Source organism: Herpailurus yagouaroundi, unplaced genomic scaffold (assembly GCF_014898765.1).
Source record: "Herpailurus yagouaroundi ecotype Mexico unplaced genomic scaffold, PumYag 162, whole genome shotgun sequence".
In the NCBI taxonomy this organism is placed as follows: domain Eukaryota; kingdom Metazoa; phylum Chordata; class Mammalia; order Carnivora; family Felidae; genus Herpailurus; species Herpailurus yagouaroundi.
Window position 1 is genome coordinate 55,410,601 of NW_024412403.1, and position 25,033 is coordinate 55,435,633.

Consider the following 25,033-nt stretch of genomic DNA (forward strand, 5'->3'; position numbering starts at 1 on the left):
TAGTTTGAAAACTCGTTGAAGTGAACCTGCATGGAGTCATGAAACTGAATAAAGAACATTTTGTTTGTAGATTCCCCACGAAAGCTTACGTTTAAAGAAAAATATACCTGCTTTGCAAGATCTAGGAAGAAATACAGAGTGTAAAGCCTGTTCACCGCCACCCCCCTCCATTTCAGCCTGTCTCCATTCCTTGCTGATACCCCTAATTCATCTGTGTTCACCTTGGCCCATCTGAAGAGCCATCACTCTGTTTCTGGCTCTGATCCATTACATTGGTCAGAATGAGTTTCCTACCTTCATCTTCTGTTGTTTACAGGTAGAGTGACACATCCATCACATTTTAGATCTCATTTACTGAAGACTAATGACCACATGTAATGCCAGAAGGGAGCTATTGTCTTCTATCATTTAACAGGTCTGGAAGCCATGACCAGTTCACATACTCTCTTTTCCGTTGTGTGGCTGACTCTTACACCTACAATATATCTTTGCATTGAAATATATTTACTTTGAAGACAGAGAACTAATCTAGATGATTTAGACCAATAAATTTGGACATTAAAACTTCCCTTAGAAGGTATTTACTTTGCCAATATAAATACAGTCATAATCTCCTCAAATTTAAAGCAATGCCACAATTGGATAGATGCAATAGGTGCAAATTTAAAGCATTCATTTTCATCATGGACTGTTCAATATATTACAGAATATTACACTCGACAAAAACTGCATACTCACACTGCAGCTAATCAGTGTGAAAGTATCACGTGTTTTTATTGGAAGCATTAATATTTCTTTTAACGTAAGAAAGACCAATCATCCCATGTTGTTCATTTGGGTTTTTAAAATTTTTTTTATTCATTCAGTAATTATCAGTCATTTCCTCCCAGACTACATTGTTTTATGATACCCCTCACAACTCCAAAACACTTCCTCCATTACCTATTTTACTTTTAATCTTTACTACCTGTTTCCGTGGTATGCTTCCCTACCTCAGGCAGCTATAAAATTAACAGTTTAACATCCAGGGTGATCATTTTTCTTAGCACATTTGCTCTGCGTCTTGTGCTATTACACGCACTCTGTTTATCAGAACAGTACATGCTGCCAAAGGAGAGACTATGGAGTTAACAGATTGGCAAGCACCGTCTAATTTGAGGAAAATAAAAAGCAAAGCCAGGAATGTACTATGCAGTATGGCCCACTAGGGTCCCCTACCCATAAGTATAACATAACCTGCCCTTCCTCCACTAGCCGACCAACTTTGAAGAACATATTACTGTGATGTTCATACTTGAAAGGATGCGTAAGTCTCTTAAATAGGAAAACAATGGGGGAAATGAACAGTGGTATAAACAGTGGTATAACAAATCAGCATTGTAGAAGCTCTAACAAAGCTATCAGAAGAGATCAGATTACTGAAAGAAATGTATAAATAAAAAGAGAGAAGGCCCTAAGACAAAACCCTGAAGAAAAGCATTTAAGGGGTCACCAGAGAAAGGAGAGCCAGCAGAGGAGAACAACAAGGAGTGGTTTGGGGGATAAGAGGGAAATAAGACAGACCCTCCAGTAATGGAAGTCCAGAGAAGAGTTTCCCCAAAAAAAGGTTAGCCATATCAAACGTTGCCAAGAAATCAAGATAAGGACCAGCCACAGATGTTAACATATGTCTAAAAATTAAGAAGCCCAAAGATGCTTTTAGAAAGCATATCTCCCTGGGAATGCAAGCTGGTGCAGCCACTCTGGAAAACTGTATGGAGGCTCCTCAAAAAACTAAAAATAGAACTACCCTGTGACCCAGCAATTGCACTACTAGGCATTTATCCACGGGATACAAGTGTGCTGTTTCGAAGGGACACATGTACCCCTGTGTTTATAGCAGCACTATCAACAATAGCCAAAGTATGGAAAGAGCCCAAATGCCCACTGATGGATGAATGGATAAAGAAGATGTGGCGCATATATATATATATATGTATATATATATATATATATATATATATATATATATATATACACACACATATACACACAATGGAGTATTATTCGGCAGTCAAAAAGAATGAAATCTTGCCATTTGCAACTATGTGGATGGAACCGGAGGGTATTATGCTAAGTGAAATTAGCCAGAGAAAGCAAAAATTATATTACTTCATTCATATGAGGACTTTAAGAGACAAAACAGATGAACATAAGGGAAGGGAAACAAAAAGAATATAAAAACAGGGAGGGGGACAAAACAGAAGAGACTCATAAATATGGGGAACAAACTGAGGGTTACTGGAGGGGTTGTGGGAAGGGGGATGAGCTAAATGGGTAAGGGACACTAAGGAATCTACCGAAATCATTGTTGTACTGTATGCTAACTAATTTGGATGTAAATTTTAAAAAATAAAAAAATTTAAAGAATAAAATAAAAAGAAAGCATATCTCCCCACAGTCATTCCAGGAAAACCATACTGGTTGGTAATTATAGAAATGTTGGGCTACTGGGGCTCCTGGGTGGCTCAGTCAGTTGGACTTCTGGCTTCAGCTCAGGTCATGATCTCATGGTTGGTGAGCTCGAGCCCCATGTTGGGCTCTGTGCTGACAGCTCAGAGCCTGGAGCCTGCTTTGGATTCTGTGTCTCCTTCTCTCTCTCTCTCTGCCCCTCCCTCACTCACTCTCTGTCTCTCACAAATCAATAAACATTAAAAAAAATTAACAAAAAAAAAGAAATGTTGGGCTGCTAAAGTACATTGACCCTCCCCCCACACAAGCTCCTTTGGAAATCTTTCTTATACCTACAGATAGGTCAAAGTCCTCCCATGGGTGATGAGGGAACTAGTTCTTACTAGACATAAGTAGTAGTTCCTTTTGAAAGGTAAAGAACCATTCTCAGTTCTCTACTTAGACAACTGTGCATTATCTCAAATGGCAGATAATGCATCCACAGAGTCCAAAGTTCTTCATTGAGCCCCGCAGTCTTCCATGCACAGAGTGTGTGGTAGTGAACAAATACTTAGTGTCGAGGAGCATAAACCTACAACAAAAGGAACAGCAGAGGGAGTCAGTGTAAGAACTAGAACCACTCCGCGTTGTGGCTGTGTGGTGTGGGATTACCCAGCTTGTCCTCTAGTGATTCTTAAGAGTGTCATGTGATTATGTGATAAATTTAATATTCTACGAATTACTAAATTTCATGATTATCCTTTAACATTGCAATTTTAGTGTGTAACTAATTTTTGGACTATACTAAGAGAGCTTTATGTTTATTCAAGTTACTGTTGATAAATTCTTGTTGATAATCATTGTGCCACTTATTGAGAACACAATATGGGCTCAGCACTGTGCCAGACTCTTCACTGACATAACATCTAATCTTGACAACAATAATATGGGGCAGGTATTGTTTCTGTTTTGAAGATGAGGTAGATGAGACTCAATTTGCTTAAGTTGACAGAGCAAAAAGTAATGAAGGTGTGTCTGACACAAAAGTCATGTTCTTTCTTTTATACAGCCTGGGTTCGAGACGCTGGCAATTCTGTATGTTTGGTACTTCATTCCCTCAAGTAATTGGGAGGTGGTGATTATGTGTCCATTTCTCATAGTTCAGTGATAAGGTGATTTATTAAATTCATCTTGTCTAGAAAAAGTAGAAGTGGCGTATATCAGAGAAAAATTAGGTAGAAGAAAATATCCCAGACTTAGAAAGATTGAGCCCCATTTAGTTAATTTTCTTTAAAAAGAAAAGTGGTTTGGTGGTGCCTGGGTAGCTCAGTCAATTGGTTGAGGTCATGATCTCACAGTTTTGGTTTGTGAGTTCGAGCCTCACATCAGGCTTTCTGCTGTCAGTGCAGAGCCCACTTAGGATCCTCTGTCCCCCTCTGTCCCCCTCTCCAACACTTGTGTGTGCTCTCTCAAAAATAAATAAAACATAAAAATTTAGTTGGGATAAATTGGAAAGAACTGTTAAAAATGATAGTACCTAGGAAGAAAAAGTGCCTAAAATTTCCATAAACTAAATTCTTCTAAATGGCCCAGGTAGCTTGTTAAACATTTTCCTCGACAAAAGCCTCTCGTTCAGCCGGTATTCTAGGAAGAATTCCATTCAGCAGCAAGCTCCCAGTCTCTCCCAGAGCTGATGGCTCCACAGAATCCCCTGTGGGACTTGGGGTCACCTGTGAGGATACACTCAGCAGGCAGGAGTGCCTGCTAAACTGAACTGAGAAATACTTCTATCTTAAACTGAGAAAGAATTCAGAACCATGAGGAATATGAAATGCTTAAGCCATAGCTAGCTGCTGTAATGACAGAACTTCTCCAGGAAGAAGAATATTTGTAAAGTTCCTTAAGAATGTATGTTCTCAGCTTTTTTTTTTTTTTTTTTTTACTGAGTTAGGCTAGAAGTTGAAAATGAAGTTTTCATATAAAAATGAGAAAGGACATTGCAGTTCGTTGTTACCAGTGCCTGGCCACTGTTTGGCCAAATTTGCAGAAGAACATGCAGTTGATATAATGTTGGATATGTTGTGCCTCAGCATAGGCCTTAACTGCATAACTTATTTAGAATTGTGGTCTTGATTTTCAATCTTTGTGTGTACTTTAGAGTATCCTCTCAAAGCCAGGGCTAGTGTTTTCTGTAAAATTCTTGGCTTCCCCAGTTCCTATCGTATTGCCTACGACATTTATATTGGATTCTTAAAAAAATATTTGTTGAGGGACACCTGGGTGGCTCAGTCGGTTAAGTATCCGACTCCGGCTCAGGTCATGATCTCGCCATTCCCGAGTTCGAGCCCTGCGTCAGGTTCTGTGCTGGCAGCTCAGAGCCTGGAACCTGTTTCCGATTCTGTGTTTCCCTCTCTGTTTCTGCTCTTCCCCCACTCTGTGCGCGCGCGCTCTCTCTCTCTCTCTCTCTCTCTCAAAAATAAATAAACATTAAAAATAATTATATAAAAAAAATTTGTTGACTAATGATGCTATCTTTCCCAAATAATTTTAGAGATCCTAAATATATTCCTTTAAAAAATTAGTCACTTCGGTGCATACAAAATGACTCTAAATCCCTCATATTTGGTCAGTTGATGAGTTGGTGTTTATATGGAAATGGAAATGCAAATCTTGTTTTAAGTGGTAGAGTTTAAAGCCTGGAGTGTACAAGACAATACTTCTGTCATTAAACAGCTGTCCAAGCCACACCTGGTTTTTGTTACTGTTTTTGAGGTTGTTCACCAAAGTTGGTTTCAAAATTATAATCCCAAGTATGACATCTTTAAAGTTACTTGGTACTTGGGAACAATGATGTTCTCGTAAACTAAAGAGAAAGTTCCTGAATGTGTATGAATGAGAAGCAAAGATTCTGATGACACAATTAATATCCTTTATGTGAATTATTTTCAATACAGATTTCTTCAAACACTTCGCAGCTGGGTGGTGCGGAACCTGTGAAACGCTATGGAAAATCTGCACTCTTTCAACTGGCAGAGGCAAGTTTCTAAGAGTATATGGAGATAAGATCTGCAGAGGTGGAAAAAGTTCATAATAACAATGTTCTTTAAACTGTACCCTATCCCCTGTGACCATAAAGTGTGTTGTTATATCTCATTTTCAACCATGAGAGGGTAAAAAAGGAGTTTTGCTACTAAAAGTCATTAAGCATTGGAAAAGGGTACTCAAGAAAATGATACAATCTTTTTCCACAGGTTAGTATTGTCAAATAAGGTCAGTTTTTGTCTCAGACTGGTGATGTAAGTGTAGCCTAAACCCAGAAGAATGGCCTGGGTCATTTTTCTCTTCTCTGATTCTCTTATAGTGTCTATAAATTCCTAGAAGACACTACTTTTAAACTAGGTCATTGATGTTTTAATTTGGGGGTGTTTTTTTAGTGAAGAACTCAAATGACTCCAAATCTGGTTTTGTAACACCTATCGACTGTACATTTGTTGTGACATGGACATAAAATGCTGCTGTTCCTTTGGTAAATGTGCTTTCGTAAATCTGTGAGGGCCAGAACCCTCGCTTGGTGGGGGATGGGTTGGCAAGAAAGGTGCCAGAAGCAGTTGTTGCTGGGGTGGGCACCTACCAGGCTTGCCTCCGCCTACCTGTGACCGCTCTGCCTTTCTTTTGTGAAAGAAATGTCGTCAGTGCTGGGACACTGCAGTAGCCGTTTTCTCTTTTGGTGAGACAAATTAGGAGGGACAAGATGGGTGACCAGAAATCTCTTACATTAAACTTTTTCTTTTCTCTCATTTTTCTGGCTTCCTTCCAATGAGTTCCTTCTGAATTGGTTTTTTTTTTTTTTTTTTTTTTCATTTTATGTGAGTGATACCTTCTTTTTATAAATCCTTTGTAGTTTGTTAAATTTAATGGGGCAGCCTATCTTCTAAATTTTATGGTAGCTTACATCATTAAAATCTAGGAGTTCTAAACATGTTTAAATTAAGCTTTTAATGTCTACCCATCTCCACATTAGAAATAGAAAAACACAAAGGCCAATGGCCTAAGAGAGTAAAGAAGTATATTAACAGTGGGACACATGAACCCTTTGTTGTCTGACATTAAGCTGACATGGTTCTTATAGGACAAAATCAGATGCAGATAGAGGTCTCCAAATGACTAGAAAACTTCCAGAGACCACAGGGAATAGTTTAAAAAGAACTGAGTGAGTCAGTGGCAAGTACTACTTCAGATAGAACTGAAATGATAATGACCTGGCAACACACGTATGCCTTTGGAGTTAGAGCAAACAAATCTTAGTAAACAGAGGCACTACGAGGTATGAATTTATCTGGTATTTTTAAGACCCTATAGATTGGCAAGACAATGTTTTTGAAAGAAGTGATTATTTTTCTTGAATAGTAAGAATGTGTGGCCCTCTCTGCATTTCCTGGTGTGTGTATGTGTGTGCACACGCATGTGCACTTTCATATGCATATATCTTCATGAAAGAGTTTTACATTTGAAATGTATGGACCTTTGAGGTACTTTAGTATGGAGGGTGCAAGAGATGATTTTTGTCTTCTCATTTTCTTTCTTTCACATAACAGTTATATAAAAAAAAGGATTCCCTATTAAATCAGAGCTCATTAAAAAGAACATTCTTCTAATTTGTAGGGATGCATCCCAAATATGAAACAGATGCTATGGTTTAACAGATGTTTGAATGCTGGTATCATAATTTTAAAGGGGTAAAATGACTGCAATAAGCCTATTCCAATTATAGCAAATCAGCTTATACTCAGACTTAGTTTCTTATAACATCCGAGTAAAAATATATGCTTTTGATAAAACAGGGTCGCTAAAAAATAGTTTACCAAGAAAATCCTCTCACATTATTATTTGCACCACATGAATATGATGCCATAATGCTAATAGACTGTGTTTTAGAATGATATTCTAAATCCTACCCAGTTTCTAATTAAACATAAATATATGCACAATGGATTAATCAGCATCTCCAAATAATCACCAATAGAAATATGCTTCCTCAATTTTTTTATACCATGTATATTTGATATTCATTTTTCTTAAACTGCATATAATATTTAATTATTTCGGGTGCCTCTTCAAATAAGTATAACAGGATACAGAGGAAGATTTTTCCTCTTGCCCAGAATTGGTGCTACTGTCTGAACTATGAAAGAACAGCTTTAAATTTATGCATTTCAAAAGGAAATCTACCAGGAAGCCATCTTCAATTTGGGCCAGATCCTTCTCTTGGGATTTCTAAAGAGATGGTCCAATCCAGCTGCTATCCCATGTACCCCTCCAGGGGTTCTCTCATTCCTATGCCAGCCTGTAAGTCGTCAGTGCGCAGGTGGCTATCAAAAACTATCCAGTCATCTGGAATATTTTGATTTTCCTCCCTGTCCTGAAGAGAGAAGGAAGGAATTGCTTTTCACTCTTCATCCCTGCTCCCTGTCAAACAAAGTGAAGGCAGCTCTAAGAGAAAATTTGTTCCCAGTTGGGGTGTATCTGTAAGAGGTGTCTTCTCATTCTTTGGTGAGAAGCTAGAAGTGTTTTAGACATAGACTTATTGCTGTGCCCTTCACCTATCTGACCAGGTGAGAAAAGCGCTGGAGGAAGTTGGCAGCAAGGAGAGGTTTGGAATACCCTGCTGTACTCTCTGTTTTGGCATTGTAAAAATGCATGAGTTTCCACAGGTCATGTGACCAAATAGAAAATAGTTCAGTGTGATCAGGCAAGAGGCCGTGGGACAGTCATGGGGGGGGAGGGGTTGCAGAGAGCAGGCCTGGGGCAGCCTCTCTCATTAGGAAATACGCACTTAGAGACAGCTTCGCTCAGGACACTGAAGAGCTCCCACAGGTAGGAATGATGTTCAGTCAGTTTCCACCAGTACAGCTGTCCTGGTACTAACATTACCAAGCACTTCCCATCGTCAGTAAAAGGACCCAAACCCCCTAGCACCCTTGCTGCAATTTCCCCAGCATCCCTGGGCTCCCCTGATCCTTCCAGCAACTGGAGGACACTGCGAGGGGTCTGCAGGACCTGTTCCAGGCCCTGGACCACATCCCTTCTGATCAGTTTGCATCCCTGCCTCTTAAATAATTTGCATATCATCCCTGCCCTTGGCATCCCCTGACAAGGTCATTCAGTCTTTTGTAGTGTTAGCAGGAACAGATACAAAAAGACAGGAATAACCATGGGCAGTGAGTTTTGCCTCCACTATTGCTTCTCCTGTTTTTTACAGAAGCTTTAGAACTCGTGAAGGGAAGGGCCAGCAACCAGCCCAGGAACTAACTTCTCCCCCTACCCCACCTCTATTCCTACAAGCTGACACAAGGGGAGAGCTGAATAGTAGACCTCCCAAAAGTATAGGGGCTGTTGCTTGCAAGAAGTGTCTTCTTGGTGAGAAGCAAGAAATATTTTAGGCATGTTCTTATTGCTGTGTCCTACACCCACGTGAGCCGGCAAAAAGAAAATTGGAGGAAGTTGGCAACAGACACAAAGAGACTTGGGTTGGCCTGCACTCTTGGTTTTGGCATTGTTTTATTTCTTTGGACCCCGTAGCCAGGAGATGCCCTGGGGAAGGCCCTGCTTCAGGCATTTGATTGGCATTTTAAGCTGGGTGGATTTTTAATAGCTGAGAGGGACCTGACAATTCTGGGATCTGTTCCAGGTATTTTTCAGGAATCCACTCCAGCTAAGAACGGAGTTGGTATAGTGCTGCTGAGGTCAGGGGATTGAGAAAAAAATACAGTCCTCTATGTGTGAACCTCCATGAGGTTCGTACTGTTCAGTTAATCAGTTGTTTAATTGGTGCAGGTACTATAATGTGTTTCCTTTCATTTTGAAATTAATTAGGTCAGATCATACAAAGAGTTGCAAAGTATCTCCCTGGAGATGATTGTGTATTATAGCTGCTATATAGTTGGAGGACACACAGACACATCTTTCCCTGTATATTTTAGGAAAGAAAATTCTACACTTAAAAGATCTCTGGTATCAAAATTGCCTAGTATAATAAAATGCACAGTTGATTCATTTATTCCAATAAGCGGTAATTATTAAGGGTTCATTCCATGTCCATAACCGTGAGGCTGCTGAAGTTACCTGCATATGGATGTACGAATACTGTTTCTTGTGATAGGGTAAGCTGTGAACCTGCTTGTGAACCTCCTAAGGTCAGTGGTATGAGCACACTCTGCCTCCGGGTGCGGTTTTGGTGTTGGAGAGTTGCCATGAGACGCCGAAGCATATGCCTAAAAATATTATTCTTTGGTTTTACTTTTCTTTTTCTGAAATAATTTTATGTGTTCTTTAAAATAGAGTCTAAATTTTAATAGCAGAAAATCAGTTGTATTACCTAACTTAAGATAATAATGACTTTAATTCTCTGCTATGTGGTAGGCACTTTCCTAAGTATTTTATATGTACTCATTGAATTTTCACACACATCCTCTGAGATAGGTATTATCACCGTTCCTCTTGTATACATTAGGAAAGAAGGGCAGAGAGGTTTTGTGACTTGCCTAAGGTCATGTGCACAGGAAGTTGGAGCCTCAGTAGAAACCCAGGCAATCTGTCTCCACACCCAGGCTCTTCCACACTGGGCTGTTCTGTCTCCTTGTTTTAGATGAATGTAAAAGACTCTGCAAGTTGCTTGTTATAGGACTTTGCGTATTATAGAAGGCTCTATGGAAGACAGCTTACTCCTACACATATATGTGTATGGCTGAATAAGATGACAGATTTTTCAAGACTGCTGTCAAAGAAATGGAGCTGATATTTCCTTTTTAAAAAGTGTCTGTACTTTTGAAACTGCCAAGATACATCTTACACCCTTAAATAAGTAAGTGCCTGTTTGTGAATATACTTTGGAAGATATTGAGAGGAAATTATGGAGTAGGACTCCTGTTCTCCAAGAACTTCTTCTCCAGTTGCAGAGAGATAAGATACAAAAAGTTAAGGGATGAGAAATAAGTGTGCAAATGGTTTCACAGGGAACCATGCAGTGAAATGACAAGGCTCTACTTGTGACGAATGATATACAAAGTGAATTTGTGAAGACAAGAAAGGGAGAATTAATACTAGCAGGAGTGCCATGAGGACCCAGCACAGAGAGCACGAAGACGGTTCTTGATGAAAGACTTGTTTAGAAACTGGGGTTGAAACTAGCAGCCTCGGGGCCACATTTAACTTGCAGAGATGCTTTTTCAGGGGCACCCAATTTGTTGACCTGTATTATACTCTACATTTCAATTAGCGGCTAATATTTTAAAAGTGGAGATTTCAAATAAATGTCTGACTTCTCATGAAAATGTAGAGAATCTAGAGACACTGATCCAACCTTCCCACATGAGAACGATTGGTCAGAGCCGATAGTGCCTTCCCCCTTAAAGACACCATCACTGTGCTCTCCTTTCCCTCCGGAGCCCTGGCTCTGAGGCCAGCAGCCCCTGCCAGCATCCACCTACCCTCGTGCACCTCCCCCTTTTATACGCGCACACAGTGCAGATTGTGACCTGCATAATCAAATGGAGAGATGAGAGAGATACAGCAAAGGGATAAAGGGGTAGAGGCAGGAGGCATGAGGTAGGCGGATGATGAGATCAGACAGGCAGGAGTAGTGGGCTGTGCTAGGAGACTTGTGGAAGGTGGAGTGTGGCTGCAGTCAGAACTGGGAGAGTGTTTAGTGTAAAGCAGAGAAACTTGTGCTTGAAGACCATGAGGAGCAAGTAAAGATTTAGGGCAGGGGCACACAGTGGGAAAGCACACTCCCTTGGCAGCTATGTGTAGAGTGGAGTGGAAAACTTCTGGGGACATCTAGGTGTGAGACGATAAGAGCCAGGATTGGGGAGGGGTGGTTTGGCAGTGGGAATGGGCTGTAGAAACAGACACCAGGGATGCTACGGAGGATTTAGTTGGATTCCATGATTGGGTCCATGTGAAAGGCAAAGCGAAAGGGGAGCTGGAGATGGCCCCAGCTCTGAACCTGAATGCACCGGAGAAGAATGGAAGATCGGAGCCCTACTTCAGGAAGCCCGGATGTTTGTGAACAAAGAGGAAGCCCCACCAGCAGAAAAGAAGAGATGAAAGATGCCGAGGGGTGGGGACAACTGAAGAAATCCAATACTGAAAGAGTCAAAAAGAGAGGGGTTTGTTAAGGTAAATGGTCGACTTTAGAAAGCCAGAGGCCCATATTCTCTGAGCACAAAAGGAAGAAAGGTAGAGAACAGTCACCACAGGGTTGCTGAATTTGGTCTGTGGTACCCATTTTCTGAGTTCTACTTCTTTACTTCAGTTTATGAAACTAGTAATGTGTTATTAAGATGAAGGAAGGGTGCTGGATTTCTCCACATATACTCCTACTTCTCATGTATGAAAAAGCAAGGTTGCAGATCTGGTGCTTCCAAGGGAACTGGAAACATTATTTAACCCTATTTATTAAAAAAAGATGATGACATTTTCAGACACCTTGACTGCCTAGTTTTCCTTACATTCTAACTTGTAAAAAACACTTATAATTAAAACCAAATAGGTAGATAAAGACAAATTTATTCTGGTGTCTATAAAAATTAAGTCCTAGGAAGGATGTTGGCTCATTTTAAGAAAAGCTGAATTATGATAGAATTATAGAGATTACATACCACATTGAAAACTGTAGGAAATGCCATCCCTCCAATCACATTAGCATTCCCGACTACCAGGTATGGGTGGTGTTTGACCAAGGTGACTCCATTTCAGTTTTGTGTGTGTCCTCACATACTATTGACACGCAGTATCCCCACCTCCTCCTCATAGCCCCCTGAAACCTGGAATCTCGGCACACAGCTCTCAGCTCAGCCCCTCCTACGCTACTGTCATATAACTGAATCCCAATACCTATGATATATTTGAGGGGGTCTCTTTTTTTTAAGTGGTGTATTTCTTTCCATAGCTTTTTAGGCAGAGTTGTGAGTCATTTTTAGAAAACTCCCATCCTAAAACTTTTCATTTCATTCCCAATTGCATCAACTTATTTTTGGAGGAACTGAAATAATAGGAATTCTCCTAATGACTTCCTTTAACACTTCTGGGGGAGACTTTAATAGATGGCCTATGGAACAAAGGCCACCCCACCCCATCTAGAGTCTTCAGAATGGGTATAATTTCTGAAGAAATAGTAAAGAGAAACATTTAAGCCACCTTTTCACCTGGTCGTGTTTCTGCAAACCAAATAGAAAACTACTTAATATGCTCAGATTTCAGTGTTGAGAGATGCTTAGACCACTGTTCTGTGACCAGTTATCTTTTATAATAAAGAAAATTGAATTTTCTTAGCAGCAGTGCTATTCTTTATTCTCTGAGACCATCAGCCAGTGTATGTTTATGGCAATAACATTCTGATTTTATTTAATTATGGGAGAAGTGCACATCTTGGAAAACACTGCTAAATGCCATCCTAGGGTTATGTCTACACTGTTTTGGCAGATAATAAGCCAGTACAAAATGATTGTAAACATACCTTGGCTGCAAAACATTTATTTTGTACTAAAAGGCAAAGATTTTGAAATTGAAACTTCTTGATTGGTGTCAGTGGCTCTGTTTTCACACTGCCTTGTTTTTAATCGAGCTAGATCCTTTACAATAGACAATGAAAGACAAAAGATAATTAAGAGTGTAATAGTATGGTACATTTTGGAGCAACTTACCCATTCCTTTGTACCAGTTAAAGAACATCTATTTCTGTGGTATTATTCTTATCTAGTACACATGATTAATTATTTTTTGCTGGTCATTTCACTGTCTTTTATAGCAGAACACATTAAAGAAATGAATCAATATCTTAACATTTGTAGAAAGGAACACATTTTAAAATGTCTTTTGATTCAAAGAGGTAAAAGCTTGTCACAACTCAGATTTATTATGTCTCTGTAGTCCCCCATAGCAACCCCGAGCCTATGGCACAATCTTGCCTGAACTGAAAATGGCAATCTTCTTGAACCCAGGAACATAAAAAATAATCCCTGCACTGCACATTTTATCTCACCTCTTCAATATTTCTACTGAAATTTTTCTTTGTAATAATTTTGAAGAGGGTGATTTTTATATGTCTGTCCAATATGTGCATCCTTTAGAATCTCCAGTTTCAACATACTCATTTTCATTTTTCTTTTGGGGGTAAGTTACATTTCTTCCAGCTCATCACTGACAGGCCATTCTGACTACACAAAACAGTGAGAAACTTCAGTGAGGTTTCAGTTATCAAAGTAAAACTACAATATTAGTGATTAATTCTCACTGGTGCTCTTGGGAAGCATAAGTAAGGACAGTGTGAATGCTGGTTTAGGCCAAGCAATAGCGTGGTCCTAATTAGCATTTTTTTTAATAGACATGTAAGGTAACTTTCTTGGTATGAATCAGATTGCATTTTAGACTCAGAATTAATGAACCATTCAATTCAACACAATTGTGTACGAAATGCCTTCTTTTTGAAAGGTACTAGGAGATATTCTTGGAGGAGAGTACAGAGGTGAACAGGATCCATTTTGTGCCCCCTGAGTTACAGTTATAAAAAATATGGTGCCTGAGGGAATAGACCATAGATATCAAATATTTATGCCAGGCATTTGATTTAAAACATTAGCATTCTGACTTCTTGGAATACAGCCATGGGAATTCGATCTAGAAGGTGTCCTGCAGACATTTTACATCCTCACTCTTGAAGGAGTTTATTGTTCAATTTAAAATAATAATAAAAGAATAAATTGTCATTTACTAAGGCATATTCTATTTCAAGGCTTGATTAACAACCAACCCTCTATTAAGGGCAACTTGACTAATTAATAACAGACATTAATTCTGTGCGTCCCACGGTGCAGTTTTATTCACCTGAGTTCACACTGATTTATGCTTCTCTGTGTCCACCGTGTGCTTATCTGTATGCATGTCCATGCATGTGAACAGAATGTAGTTTGTATGCAGTTTCGTAAGCCCCACTAAAGTTAGTTGATAAATGCACTCAAGTAGATGAAAGTAGATGTTTGTACCCAGTAGTAGAACTGAGCTTAACTATATGTTTAATGAGACTAACTTCTTGAAAGGTAACTGATTTAAGATCTCCTGCATCTAATTTTGTTGTTTATGTTTTTTTTCCCCAATTACAGAATCGTTCAACCGTAGAATGAAAAAATCAAAGCAAAGTACTTAGTGTACCAGGGCCGTGACGTGCCACCAATGATATCCATAAGACTAATTCTACTACTGTCAGAAGCTAAGATTTATTCTATATGGCACAAGGCTACAGAGTGATGGTTGTCAGAATACATTTATTCTTGCTGTGAACTAGGCACTATTTTAAGTGCTGTACATGTCCAACTCATTGAACCTCACAGTATTCCTAAGAGAAATACTATTAACATCCGTGTTTTATAGATGGGGAAACTAAGGCACAAACGTTTATAGAAAATTAGCAAATCAGAGGCAGAGCCAGTCTCAGTCCTAGACAGTCTGGCTCCAGCATCCCTCCCTTTTGGAATAGCTTCTCGATATAGAATTTGCTCACATCTAAGAGTGATGGCATCTTCTAAGAGTTACTACATCCATAGCTGTTCCCAAGCTGTTTATGTGGAAATATAGACTGTTAATTCCTAGAGGCTTTTGAGAATTCTTTCTAATAAAATGTTTGATCTCACAGAAAAGAAGGTAAAAACTGGGTGCTCTCCCAGAGTCTGTTTGCCCTGCATGACAGTTCATATCCCTGGTGGCTGTAGACTGCCTTTTCTGGGTGCCTATGTCCCCTGATACCCAGCTGGGTCCAGCCAGTGGGAGACTCTGGTGGGAAAATATGGAATGGGGGGAAGAGAATGGCCAGGATGTGCAGGGAAGGGATGAGGAGGGGTGGGGGCAAAGCAAAGGTAACATCTCTTCTACGTGTTGAGCTCCTCCAGTTAGGCCCACCATGGTTCTGTCTTCCTCTGGAGGCCTTCCCCCATTTGTTCCTGTTGTTGCTAATCTCTGGATTGCCTCACCAACCTCCTATTTGGGTGTCTCAGTTCTTTATTACCTGGGTAACCAACCTGTTCCCTGCATTAAATTCCTCCTGCTAGATATGTTTTAAGTTGTTTCTGTTTGCCTAGTTAGACTCTGACTGGAATACAAGCCATTTTCATTTTATATTTAGTATGGTTATAAAATTGGCCGAGAATGCTGTTGGCATACTGTGTCCAGATTTCAGCAAGACTTTTGACAGATAATCTTACCATGTCCTTGTGAACAAAACAGGGGTAATTTAGATTGGATTATAAAACATTCTTAGATTGCTGAAGTTTATTAATGTTCAGATCAACCTGATGAAAGGGCTCTAAAAGTCTGCCAGAAGGCTCTGTCCTTAGCCATGTTCTAGTCAACTTACCAAAGATTTGGATGAAGACATAAAATGCAACTTAATCAAATGTGTCCATAACAGAGCTGGAAGGTAATGTAATTCAGAGTTGGAAAGGATAAACTTTATAAGGAAAAACGGAAAATCTCACAACTATATACAAGAAATAAATTATAAAAACATAGAATGGAAGAGACCAAGCTTCCCAGCTAATTAGGTGGGTAAAGAAATCCAAGATTGTTATTGACCACAAGCCCAATACAAGCCAGAAGTATGACTTGGTTTTTGTTTTGTTTTGTTTTTAAAGTGGCTGGGGGGAGATCCATCTTTGGGCCCCATTAGAAGATAAGTATGTTCCTATCAGCTGATAAGTATGCAGTTCTACTTCTCATGTAGAGCATTATGGGAAAGCTAGGAACTTACTCTAAGGAAGATATTGCTAAATCCATGTTCCCTGACCATTGTAAAGCTTTATGTGTAAAGTGTTGTGTCTGCACACATTTATTCACTTTTGTATCACAACAACCCAGTGGAGCATGTCCTGTTACCCCGTTTCTCAGCCTTTATTTCCTCATATGGATTCAAGTCAAAGTTACATAGCCCACAGTGCTCTAGCCTTAGGCAAGCACTGTGGTACTTCGTCCTGAACCCAACTTACTTCCCAAAAGCCCAGTTCTTGGTTCAGGACACCATACTGCATTTAGGTAAGAGGGGCCCAACTTTTGAAAGGTTGGAAAGCCTTACATGTTAAGGGAACTGGGACATTATACCAGGAGAAGAGACTTGCATCTGTCTCCTAGGATTTGAGAGTCTGTCATATGAGAGAAAGCAGAATTCTTTATGTGACTTCAGAGAACAACTAGTATGATGGAGTGGTAGTTTTTTCCTCAAATTTTAAATATTTCAGAGAGAACCACCCTCTAATACGGTCAGTGTCTTTGTGCAGAAAGTTGGATAATTAAGTCTCAAGAATATTGTAGTAAAGTGAATTTCTACATGGGGAAGAATGTTAAATTAGATTACCTAATATGACACCCAGCTCTGAGTCTGATTTGTGTTTATTTGGGTTTTTGGTTAGTGAGATTTATGATTTGTAGTTTTTGACTCGGAGTTATTTGTTTTATTTTTATAGTTTCACTTCTAGCAATATAATTGTTTTTCTTATAATTTAGGATTAACATACTCTATTTGTGGGAGAAAAAAACTTTTAAGAGCCCGAAACAAGGAAGTAAAGCATGACTAGTGCCTGGTGTAATTACCTCCACAAGAAATATTATGCTATTTCCTGGAATATGTCCCCAGAGTGAATGTCTGCATTTGTTCCATTTCATTCCTAGCTGTGGAATCCTATCAGGGGTGATGAGGAGAATCATTTTGAAATATATTGAAGCAGAGAATGGAGTTTGCAAAGTATTATTAGGTTTGCTCAGATGAACCTATGCAAATACAAACTGTTGGCATGCCACTATAAAACCCAGTGCCTCTATGGGACATGGCTCCTGCAGGGACTTATTAAAGGTCACCAGAGTGACAGTGGCTGAAAAACCGTAAAATTTACCTTGAGGATGCCTTTCCAGTCTTCTTTCCAGAACTAGTATTGTCTCTGCCCCATGTAAGATAGTTCTTCATGAAGGGCTAGGATAATCGAGAAAGGAAAATAAAAATCATTTCAAAATCAATGAAAAAACAGCACATTGTCCAACGAGAATAAAATATGCAGGGAGAATTAAATGTGTCAGTGTGTCAGAATTAAAATAACATTTTTGCTTTGAACTTACTTCTGGTAAGTTTTCGCTAAAGGGGAGTTCTCAGTCTTCGTAACTACTTGCTAAGGTCTAAAAGTTAACTTACGTGATTTCCCAAAAAAGATAGTTCCATTGTGAATCCATACTATTTCAGATCTTCCCTGTAAAAAAATCTGAAGATTGTCATGTTCATTTTTTTTTAACGTGCGTGATCTGCCTCCTCTCACCCTTCTGCAATTTCTTCTCAGGCTTATCAATTATAATTCTCACAGAAAGATTTGAGATGCGTTGAAAATACTAAGGGGAAAAATGAAGTAAAAGAGGATCTCCTGTTTAACTGAATGGCTTATCTATTTAAAAAATGAGTTTTAGGGGCGCCTCGGTGACTCTGTCAGTTTGGCGTCTGACTCTTTTGGCTCAGATCTGATCCCAGGGTTGTGGGGTCAAGCCTCATGTCAAGCTCCACACTGAGCATGGAGCCTGCTTAAGATTCTCAGTCCCTCTGTCTCTCCCTCTCTCTCCCCCTCTCTCTTTGCCCCTTTCCCCTGCTCGCACTCTCTCTCTCTCTCTCAAATTTAATTTAAAACAATTTTTTAAATGAGTTTTATATACATTAACATTTCTGACAATTTTCCATTTGACACAATGGTAAAATTTTTTTAAAGAATCAGTTTCCTAACTCTTATGCTTGATTTGGGGGCTCAGCAAAACCCAGTACTCTTTTTCCTCTAAGCTGCTAATACAAAATTGGTAAAATGAATAATGGAGAAGAACTCCTGTTCTGCCCTTGGCCTAATCAGCATCGTCAGCCTCATGATGAATCCTCAGAGGCAGAGAGGGGAACTTATTGATCTTTGTATTCTTTTGTTTTTTGGTTACATAAATCAAGGCATTTATTATAGGCCGGCAGTGTCTCACATGGTGGAGCTTCCGCTGCTGGTCTTTCATCTCCTTCAGGCATCTGGAGGTAGACCTTCCTGTGGTGGCAGAAGGGGTGCTGTAGGTCCAGGCACATCAACTGCCGTTTTCATGCCTGAACCACAGTGCCAGATCTCCACAGCTCCTCTTTTCATCTTGATTTTGCCACAGAAGGAGCAAGTGTACTCAGCATGCTGGCTAATTTCAATGTTCTTTAGCATTTTCCTGAGAGAAGCAACAATAACAGGTCCCATATTGACCAATCATTCCAGCCTTCTTGATGCATTTAACCATGTCCTCCCAAACTAAGTCTGAGCCCAGAGAATGGTCTTTGTATCTTTAGGGTCCTCCCATGGGGCCTGGCGCTTGGGAGCATTTCAGGGAATGTTTATGAATGAAAGTCCATGTATTGAAAATGAATTTTACAAAAGCTGCAATTTCCCCTTTCAGAAAATAGCTTTAGATTGAATTTTCGAGGTACCTGGGAACTGGAGAGGAAGATGGCAAGTGTTTCCTATAAGGTCCTATGTGTGAAATTTGGGGAGTTTTAAAACATAACCGGATTGCTGCCAGATGTGTTTTAGTATTCAGAATTTTTCAGATTTTAGAAAAATGATATAGTATATGCATCTTATGCTATGCAGTTAATTCCCACAGGGCATAATGCAAATGCATGAAGATGCTGATAGCGAAAGCATATGAATAGTCACGTTAAATGTGAATTAAGATGTTAAGTAATTTCACATTAGTTCTGGTCAGAATTTTTAGGCGTGTAAGTTCAGATTAGATCAAGTCTGCTATCAAATGAGTTTAAAACAAAAAACACCATCACTTAGTTTTCACCACTTTTATGATCTTCAGGTTATCTGTCAGCATCTGAGGCCTGTAACGTTTTTGTTTTTGTTTTTGTTTTCATTAACCAGAATCCTCTGTAGTTATTTAATGAATCATCTTCTCATTTCTAACTTCAACTGGGTAGGTACAAAATGTTGCTCTTTTTCTTGTTTCCCCAAGAAAAAAGAAAAGGTAAACATCTAAACATTTTGGGGATTATTTAGTCAGTATTGGCATCAGTATATCATCTCACTTAAACCTCACAGAATCCTCTGAGACAATCATTCTTGCCATCCTTTTTATTTTACAAAGACAGCTGAGGAGTGAACAGTGAAATGTCTCATTTTAGGCCACAGAGTTAGCAAGTAGCAAAACTAAGACTCAAGCTCAGGTCTTTCAACTCTAGAACCCATCTTCTTTCTACCAAATCATGTTTTCATAGAAAAAGCTTCGGATGAAGCTGGAAAATGAGAATTTGAGTACATGCTTATCTAAAATGTAATGAATATATCATAATGCCTACAGCCTTTTTAAAATTTGAGTTATTGAAATTAGTTTGGCAGAAGTGGGCTGATTATTGTAAAGTTTGCTTTGATTACTTTAAAGAGGGATAGACTTTTAAAGTTTAAGCTAATTTCAAGTGTATTTCAAAAAAAATATTATTTTGTCATTCTCCCATTTTTGTTTGAACCGTTTAGATGTGTCTGGCATCAGAGGGGGTTAAAATGGAGGAATCAAAGCTAATGAAGGCAAAAGAATCAGATGGTGGAAGAATTAAAGAATTGGAGAAGGGAAAGGAACAAAGAGAAATAAAAATGGAGAAAACAGATGAAGCCAGGTCACAGAAGGAAGCAGAATTTGAAAAATCAGCTAAGGAAAATGTAAGAGATTCTAAGGAACTAAGAAATTTTGAGGAGCTACGAATGGATGATACAATGGATATAAAAGTGGAAGATCCCAAAGAAATTAAAAAGGAAGAACTAGAAGAAGATCAAAAATGTAGTCACTTCCCTGATTTTTCTTATTCTGCCAGTAGCAAGATAATAATAAGCGATGTTCCCAGTAGAAAGGATCATATGTGCCATCCTCATGGAATTATGATCATTGAGGATCCCACAGCATTAAACAAACCAGAGAAACTAAAAAAGAAAAAGAAGAAAAGCAAAATGGATCGACATGGAAATGATAAATCCACACCCAAGAAGACTTGCAAAAAGAGGCAGTCTTCAGAGTCTGACATTGAGAGTGTTATATACACCATTGAAGCCGTTGCAAAGGGAGACTGGGGCATCGAGAAACTTGGAGAAACCCCTCGCAAGAAGGTCCGCACATCTTCAAGTGGCAAGGGAAGCATTTTGGATGCCAAGCCACCAAAGAAAAAAGTGAAATCAAGAGAGAAGAAAATGTCAAAGGAGAAATCCTCAGACACCACCAAAGAGTCAAGACCTCCAGATTTCATTAATATTTCTGCCAGCAAGAACATTTCTGGTGAGGTGCCAGAGGGTATAAAAGCAGAACCATTGACCCCCACGGAGGATGCATTACCACCGAGCCTATCTGGACAGGCCAAGCCTGAGGAAAGTGACTGTCACAGAAAAATAGAGACTTGTGGCTCCCGGAAATCTGAGAGGTCTTGCAAAGGTGCTCTTTATAAAACCCTGGTGTCTGAAGGCATGCTCACCTCTCTGCGAGCTAATGTTGACAGAGGTAAGTAACTCCCACAAAAGTGAAAAGAATATGGAAACGTAGCGAATGCCTCCTTTAGACTCATTGAGAAGAGCCACCATAAAGAACAATGTGGCATCAGAACAATATATTTGTACAGTTCTTTATGGTTTATAGACACATGTGTCATTTTACTTACATGTTTTCTAGCACCATAGAGCAGATCTTATATTCATTTTGTAGGTAGTTCTCAGGATATGTGTTCAAATAATTCAAACTTTTTTTTTTTAACCTGGTATGGGCTGGCTTCTTGTTTTGAAAGATAAGCACTACATGTTTAAAGTTCTTATGGCTTTTAAAACTGAAGGAAAGAATTTCCTGAATCAAGCAAATCTGTTGGGCAGAATGTTGATCTGTAGGCTCCAAAAGCAAATAATCTGTCTAGCCCTCTCCGTAGGTATTCAAAACTATAGTTGAAGGGAAGGCCTCTTTAAAACATAAAACCAGTTAATGTGTATACATTTATTTCACAGAGTGTTTTATATAAATTCATCTGTTTTAAAACACAGCATCTGGCTAGGGGACTACCTCTTGCAAAGCTAAATTCCAATTTAGAGATCTCTGAGAAAATGGGTCTAACAAGCCCTGAATGCAGATCCTTGGGAGTACAGGGATATCATTCCAGTAAATCTGAGGGAAATTCACATTAATAGTGCCCACCAGCAAAGGCTTCTACACCTTAGTCTGATTCTCTAATGGGAAAGGTGATAGTAGTTAGTCTGTCTCTTGAGTCACACAGTATGCACAGTACCTGTTGAGTTGTGATAGGAAGACTTATCCCATAGCTGTATACTTTTTTTTGCATGCTGTATTATTAAGGGTGGTCCATCACGAATCGCTTAGAGGACACCAAAACTGAAATAGTTACAAATAGCATCATGCAGACGATACCTAAGGGGTCAACAATTCACTTGTGAAGCAACCTCATCCCAATATACCAAGCACATTCTGTCTCTCAAATTCCCTTAGGGAAACGAAGCTCAGGAAAAGGAAACTCCTCTGACCATGAAGGGTGTTGGAATGAAGAAAGCTGGACGTTTAATCAGAGTGGGACCAGTGGGAGCAAGAAGTTCAAGAAGACCAAGCCAAAGGAAGATTCTCTCCTTGGGTAAGTGTCTGTGAGCACAGTCAGCACACTGCATAGACACCAAGTGTGATAGGTTTTCCAAGGTAAACCTAATTCACTAACTGCTTCTTCTGGAGTATTCATTCATTCTGCACTTATTACAGTCTTAGCAAGCGAGAGCACAGAATCTCCGCATACCACAGGGTTCCTGCTGTTAACGCGGTTGTGTGAGTGACCGTGCCATCTGCATTTCAGGTATAGTACATAGTATGTAGATTTGAGATGTAGGCTTCAGTTTGAATTGAGGCCCACCATGTATTAGTGCTGTGACATCGTAAATCCTTTAATATTGCCAGGACGCATTTTTCCATCTAAGGTTTACAATGGATATTATGTAAGCATGTTTAAGCGTAAACATGTTTATGTAAGCATTTTGCCATTTTGCTTGCCATATATACTTTATTTAATATTTCTAAAGGTTATGCACATGTATTTATAAAATAATAATGACAGCTCAAAAGGGTAAGGTAAATAAAATTATCCTTCGACCTCTATCTAACCATTTGTGTTGAAACCATGTTCTGTTGCTCTAAGATAAAAATGTTAGATTGACTCTGCTGCAGAGAATACTCAGTTATTAATTATGTGTTGAAATGCAATATCAAGCAATAGCATGTACATCGAGATAAAATCATTAAGAATTACTTCATTTTTAGTGTTATTCCAAAGACTCTTAATACCAATCTTAATATACAGGAAAGTATCTGCATATTCAGTTAAACTGTTAAAAATCCTTTGAGATTTCTTACTAGCCCAATTTGAAAAGAATATATTGAATGGAAATAAGTACATTTTTACATTTTCCATATTTTTTCATAAGTGTGTTTAAAGGTATGCAGATTTCATGGATCGGAAGTATTTGGTTTATTCATAAGTATTTGCATTTCTGTTAGTGGAACAATATGTTTTTTCCTTAGAAGTTACAATGCTTTAAAATCTGGTAATTTTAAGGCTCCAGGTCATCAGAAATGGGAGATTGGAAATTATTTCTCTTGTTAAATTCCTCAAGATGATTTACTCAGATGATTTTTTTTTTAATTTTATGTATTTCTTTTCTAATACTTTATAAGTCCAAAGTAGTTCAAATTAGTTTTGCTTACAAACTCAACTTATAAATAATAACATAAAAATTCTCATATTCATCATTGTCAAATGATATTTTCAAATGCAGAATTTCCTTAAAAAGTGACCACTGAGTGTCAGGACCAATGCTCTGTATCTTCTAGAACTACTAGTGCCCTGTGGGTCTGCTCACTGAGAGAGGAGCAGGTCTCGCGCAGACAGTATGGGATCCTGGGGAAATAAAGCAGAAATTAAGACTCTCAGCAGAGAGGTCTCTGATGCTTCCATTAGAAACTGCTGAGAGCCGTGAGAGAGGTGTTTTTACCAATCTTCTTTAGGAACAAGAGAAGTGAAACAATATTTTGAAAGTCTATCTCTGAAAAGAGATTGGTGTATGGGTTGTTTTTGTTTTAATAATTTCTAAGGAAGGCACATGTATGTAACTGGGAGTGTGGTTTTCCTATAGGCTTAAATCTCTGGTCTTGAACCTCTGGTCTTTCCTGTCCCCCACCGACCCCCCCATTCCCATCCCCGCCGACATACATAGGCCTTTCAGAATTAGACTATCTGGGTCTGATGAGCAGTATGAGATGCCAGTTCCTATCAGTCTTCTCTGAGATTTCTAAATAGGCATTTTAACCCCTTTTATCACAGAAAATATGCTATTTGTTGCCAAGAAAAATTCACTTCGTATTGGCAGTTCTAATCTTACAGATCTCCCCCACAAAAAAAAACATGGATGATTATTATAGTTGAAAAAAGACAAGGAAAAAAAAGTCCCAAGGGACCTTACGAGTTATAAGTCGCATTTTCATGATTTTCTTTTGATTTTTTTCAGATTATCTGAAAAAGTTATATTATAGGTAGCTTTCTGATAGTATCTGATTACTATCTGATTTTTCCATTAGTTACAAATGTTTTTTAACTGGATAGAAAAGGTGATTTTATTAATGAAGTAGTATCACCCCCACCACCCTCCCTGCTTTTTACTTTTTTAATATTTATTTATTTTTGATAGAGAGAAGGTGAAGAGGGGCAGAGAGAGGGAAACAGGATCTAAAGCAGGCTCTGTACTGTCAGCACGGAGACTGACACGGAGCTCAAACCCATGAACTGCAAGATCACAACCTGAGCCGAAATCGGCGCTTAGCTGCCTGAGCCACCCAGGCGCCCACCTTCCCTGCTTTGATAGAACTAATTAATGGCCTTTTTCCATTGACCATTCTTTGGTTATCAGACTGTCTTGTCTCTGTTCCCCAACTTGTGTATATTCCTCCAAACAGAATAGTTTTAGGTGGACGCACCTCAAGTACATCCTATAGGTAGCAGCCTAACACATTAGCTGTTAGCTTCTTGTGAGTTGACTCAAAGCTGCCCTCTCCCCAGAAGGCTTTCCATTCTCCATCCGGCACGCGCCACCATTCTGCTGCAGCTTCTCCCATCTGTTTGGGTTTCATCTTAGTTAATAAGTCTCAGTAAGTGGAAGTCAGAAGCCAGCCAGTGATCCAGCAGGCATGCTGCCATTGCTGTGTGGGGGCCTTCGAGACCATCAGAAGCAGCCCAAGGATTTCCCAACTTTGCTGGTGCCGTTTCTGCAGTCGTTCCTGGTTTGCGTGAAAGTGGTGCTGCCTGTCTGCCAGTGTGCTCATTGAAAACTGGCTTTCCTTGTCGTTGAGTGGTTTCACGCCATCCTGGTCAACTCTCCAGAATTTGTTTTTATGATCCTCAGAATTTTTGTGTTTTCTTTGTGTGTAGAGATGTTTTAAGCAAGTACTAGTCAGTAAATATGTTTTTAAAAAATAAATCTTTTTTTTTTTT

The 25,033-nt window shown here is 39.1% G+C and overlaps 1 protein-coding gene across 6 annotated transcripts in view; it reads left to right on the forward strand.

Moving 5' to 3' along the window:
- The window catches only part of BBX (BBX high mobility group box domain containing), a 285,252-nt gene that overhangs the window by 228,347 nt on the left and 31,872 nt on the right, over window positions 1–25,033 (forward strand). For all 6 annotated transcript variants that reach the window (XM_040484409.1, XM_040484412.1, XM_040484408.1 and 3 more), the window contains 3 exons: window positions 5,385–5,465; window positions 20,001–21,009; window positions 21,997–22,135. In XM_040484409.1, the coding sequence (XP_040340343.1) occupies window positions 5,385–5,465; window positions 20,001–21,009; window positions 21,997–22,135 (1,229 nt within the window). The remainder of the gene's footprint in view (window positions 1–5,384; window positions 5,466–20,000; window positions 21,010–21,996; window positions 22,136–25,033) is intronic.